Source organism: Melopsittacus undulatus, chromosome 4 (genome assembly GCF_012275295.1).
Source record: "Melopsittacus undulatus isolate bMelUnd1 chromosome 4, bMelUnd1.mat.Z, whole genome shotgun sequence".
Classification (NCBI taxonomy): domain Eukaryota; kingdom Metazoa; phylum Chordata; class Aves; order Psittaciformes; family Psittaculidae; genus Melopsittacus; species Melopsittacus undulatus.
In genome coordinates, this window is record NC_047530.1 from 1,521,602 (window position 1) to 1,525,794 (window position 4,193).

The 4,193-nt window shown below is 46.3% G+C and overlaps 1 protein-coding gene across 1 annotated transcript; it reads left to right on the forward strand.

The window, feature by feature from the left end:
* Nucleotides 1-1,955: 1,955 nt before the first annotated feature.
* LOC101880279 (olfactory receptor 1020-like) lies at nt 1,956-2,915 on the forward strand. Its single transcript, XM_005139455.2, has one exon. The coding sequence runs from the start codon at nt 1,956-1,958 to the stop codon at nt 2,913-2,915; it is 960 nt and encodes a 319-aa protein (XP_005139512.2).
* The last annotated feature ends 1,278 nt before the right edge of the window (nt 2,916-4,193 follow it).

The window sequence follows — 4,193 nt, forward strand, 5'->3', positions numbered from 1 at the left end:
AAGTAGGGCAGGAACACAGACCTGGGCCAAGTTCAACCAAGGCTCCAGAGCATCAGCAGAGCTGGTGATGAGGAGGCAGATTCAAGACCAAGCCAAGTCAGGTCGAGTCAATCCCTTGTGCAGGATCAGGTGCAAAAACTGCTAGGAAGGTGTGTGAGAAATCCTTGGTCACCCCCAACAGATTCCATAGGTTTGCTGAACTGCTGCTAAACTGGAAACCACAACTGCTCTAGTAAAGCTCAATCTGCCTGTTCTGAGCTTAAATAGAGATGGGGGAAAATAGGAAGAGGGTGGGGATGGAGCCCCAGCTGAGGCTGCTCAGGGGGATGAAGGCCTATTAGTTACAGCTGGGATAATTCATCACTGTGAGAAAATGCCTGTTTCTCACCCTTGAATACAGGGGAAGTCCTGAGGCACCAGCTCAGCTGCAGGACATCCAGGCACTACATGTGGATAACCCCAGTGGGGATGGAAAACTGGGCTTTCCCTCCACAGAGGGACATCAGCAGCTGCAGAGATGGAGTCACTTGTGCTTCATGTCCCTTTTGAGGACTGTGTGCAAGATCTGGAATGTCTCTCAACCCATTCTCATTGTGTCAGTCTGTTCAGACCAAAACCTCTGCATGGTCCACAAGTATGTCAGAAGCATCCTATGAGCCCTCATCAGTGCTGCTGTGCAGCTGTGCTCAGGCATGGCTCATCCATGCCATGTCTCTCAGATGCCCAAGCACCACAATGCCTTTCAGAGCTGATTTCACACCCTTTGCTTTTCCTTCTCTTTGTTTTCCTCTGCTAAAGCATGAGCAGCCCTGGAGGCTTCCTCCCAGGAGAGCACATGCAACTGTATTTACAGCCCCAGCACCACAAGCTGGGCTCTTGCAGTCTGGCAGGAGCTCACCTCTCTTCACATCAGGAGCTGAACAGAGCTGATGCTGGCACCTGGATGTTCTCTGCTGCACTGGGGATAAACCCTTGGCTCCCATCACTCGGTGGCAGAAGGAAGGCACAGGAGGTAACACCAACACAAAGCACAGCCTCCCCTGCACTGAGGCAGTGGGCTTGCTTCTGCATGTCCTTGGGTCCTCTTTAGTAAAGCTGCATCAGAAATCAGCCTTACCTGTGTGGGTTTTCTTTATAATAATAGGGAGCATTTGCTTTTGCAGGTTGGTTTTCTTTCCCATAGGCAGCTAAAGCAGATGCACTGAATTACTCAAGAGTTAAATGAGAATGAATCTTGTTTTGTTATAAAGAATTGCAGCATTTCAGATTGTCAGCAGAATATGGTCACTAACAAATCAGCCTTTGAAATCAGCACATTTAAACACCAGCTCTGTTTTCAAGTAAGCAACTTAATGCCTATGGGTTTAGGGTGCTTCAGTGTGCTGGAACTCAGAGAGATATAAATCATAACTTCAGCAATGTGAATTTTATCCTTTTTGAATGATCAATAACACTTTGTTAAATGCAAATTTAAGACTGGCATTAGAATTAAAAACAAAACCAAAATGTGTGGAGGTCATTAGTGTGTAAGCTGGGATTTCATTGGGAATGTGACTTTCTCTTGCTCCAGGTTTACTTGCACTCCTATGAGGTTCCTCCAAGCTGTCTTCTGATGCAAATTGAATCCAATCTGAACGTGAGTAAAGATCTGATTCTTCAATGAAACCTGAAAAATCAGGAGCTTGAATAAATTCATAGTTTATGTTTCTAAGCAGAGAAGCATAAAGATGCCTTTTCTTTTCCTTCAGGCTCTCTCTGTTCTATTCTAAATATCTCCTATGAAAACAAAACATATAACTTGGGTTTAAAAAATACAAACCAAAAATATTAATTCCACCAAAACATGTCAGTTAAACTGGTGACCAACTGTAGTTAAATATGGTCCAAATGTGAATTTCTATTTGCAATGATTTTCATGTTTTCCTTCTTTTTTAATTTGTAGGTAACACCTGGTCATGCGAGGAAATCACACGCAGACTAAATTCATCCTGTTGGGAATCACAGAGAGCCCCCGTGCGCAGACCCCTCTTTTTGTCTTGTTTCTATTGATTTACATTGTCACTCTGGTGGGGAACGTTGGCATTATCACATTGGTTCGGGTGTCTCCCAGCCTCCACACCCCCATGTACTTCTTCCTCACCCAGTTTGCCTTCACTGACATCTGCTATTCCACAGTCATCTCCCCCAGGATGCTGGCAGACCTCTTATCAGAGGACAAAACCATTTCTTTCACTGCCTGCATGATGCAGTTCTTCACCTTTGCTTTCTTTGCTGCTATTGAGTGTCACCTGCTGGCCATGATGGCCTACGACCGGCACGTTGCCATCTGCCAGCCCCTGCTCTATGTGACCATCATCTCCAGCCGTGTCTGCTGGCAGCTGGTAGCATCATCCTACCTATTGTCCTTCCTCAGTGCCATCATCTACACATGGTGTGTGTTTGGAGGTTCCTTCTGTGGTCCCAACCACATTGACCACTTCTTCTGTGATGTATCCCCTCTGCTAAAGCTCGTGTGCTCTGACACCCACAGCAGTGAGATGATCATCTTTGCCTTTGTCACAATCAATGTGGTGAGTGCAGTTGTTGTCACTTTGCTCTCCTACATCTCTATCATTCGCACAGTGCTGAGGATGTGCTCAGCACAGAGCAGGGCCAGAGCCTTCCACACCTGTGCCTCCCATTTGATGGTTGTTTCCTTGTTCTTCGGGACGGCATTCTTCATGTACCTACAACCTTCATCTAGCCACAGGAGCCTGGATAAGGTGGCCTCCATCTTCTACACCGTGGTCACCCCCATGCTCAACCCATTCATCTACAGCCTGAGGAACAAGGAGGTGAAGGAGGCTCTGATCAAGTGTGGGAACAGACTGTTCAACCAAAGGCAACAGAGACGAGTTCTGTCATCCAGGACATGAACAGTTCATTTCCAGTGTGAAAGCCTATGGGGCACTGAAATATTGAGATTTTCCAGTGATACTCATGACTTTATGGAAGTTCTTCTGCAGGTCCTGCACAAAAGTCAATGACAGTATTGAATGAGAAACAGACCCTCAATATGACACCATTCTTGGAAGAAAACACGAGGAGACTGAGCTTCAAACTTCATTTCTCTTCACAATCTCCAGCCTGGAGGAAGAAATAACCCCCAGTTATCCCCGACATCATTTCCACACAGGTAGCACAAATGAGCTTCATTGAGTTACAACTCTTGTCATTCATAAACATGTCTCTCTTGCAAGATTCTTGACCTTGTCCCTCAGCTCCAATAAAATTCCTCACTCTGACCTGTGAGCTCTTTATTAAAGCTGCTGGGGTGGGAGGGAACAGGAAGTGCAGTTTTACATTTGTTTGCTGGGAAACAGAGAAAAGGTTTCAAAAGATTCATTGCATTTGTTTGTGCCTTTCAAAGACCAAAATCTGGTGGGAATCAAGGTCTAAGCTGGACACTTGAATATGTCGTGGTTTAAACCAAATCCTCACAGTACTCTCACTCATTCCACCCCCCTTGCTCCCCCAACTCCCGGAGAGTTAGGAAGGAGAATCCAAAGAATGTAACCCCCATGGGTTGAGATAAGAACGGTTTAATTGCTAAGGCACAACACAAATCACTACTGCCATTACTACTACAAATAATAATGATAAAGCCAATAACAAGCGAAAAGAACACAACACCTCACCAGCCACCGACCCATAACTCACTCCACCCTGCCTGGCTGAGCACCAACCAATACCTCCTCCATTTCCCTTCAGAGCTCCATCCTTCCAGCTCTCTCCCCCAGTTACATCCTGGGCATCACGTGCTATGGTATGGAACACCTCATTGGCTAGCTTGGGTCAGGTGTCCTGTCTCTCCTTCCTCCCAGCCTCCCCTCCTCCCCGGCAGAGCATGTGCTCAGAAAAGGCCTTGAACAAAAACACCCCCAAAACATGCTGATATCAGCAACTGTTCCCAGCCCAGAAGTCAAACCACAGAACTGCACCAGGTACATGAAGGAGAAACATGACTGATACTGCTGAACCCAGGACATTATCCACCCCTTATTCCCTACCATTCACGTCATGCTCAGATCTCACATTTCCAATACACCATCACTCTTAAGTCCACCCCTCGATCATGAGTCAATCTCTATGTTGCATCTCTGGATTGATGGCCTGAAATATCTGGGCCCACCAGGCTCAAAATCATTCACCAT

Excerpts from the sequence above, each read along its gene's own strand:
- LOC101880279 (XM_005139455.2), top strand. The coding sequence starts at position 1,956 with ATGCGAGGAAATCACACGCAGACTAAATTCATCCTGTTGGGAATCACA.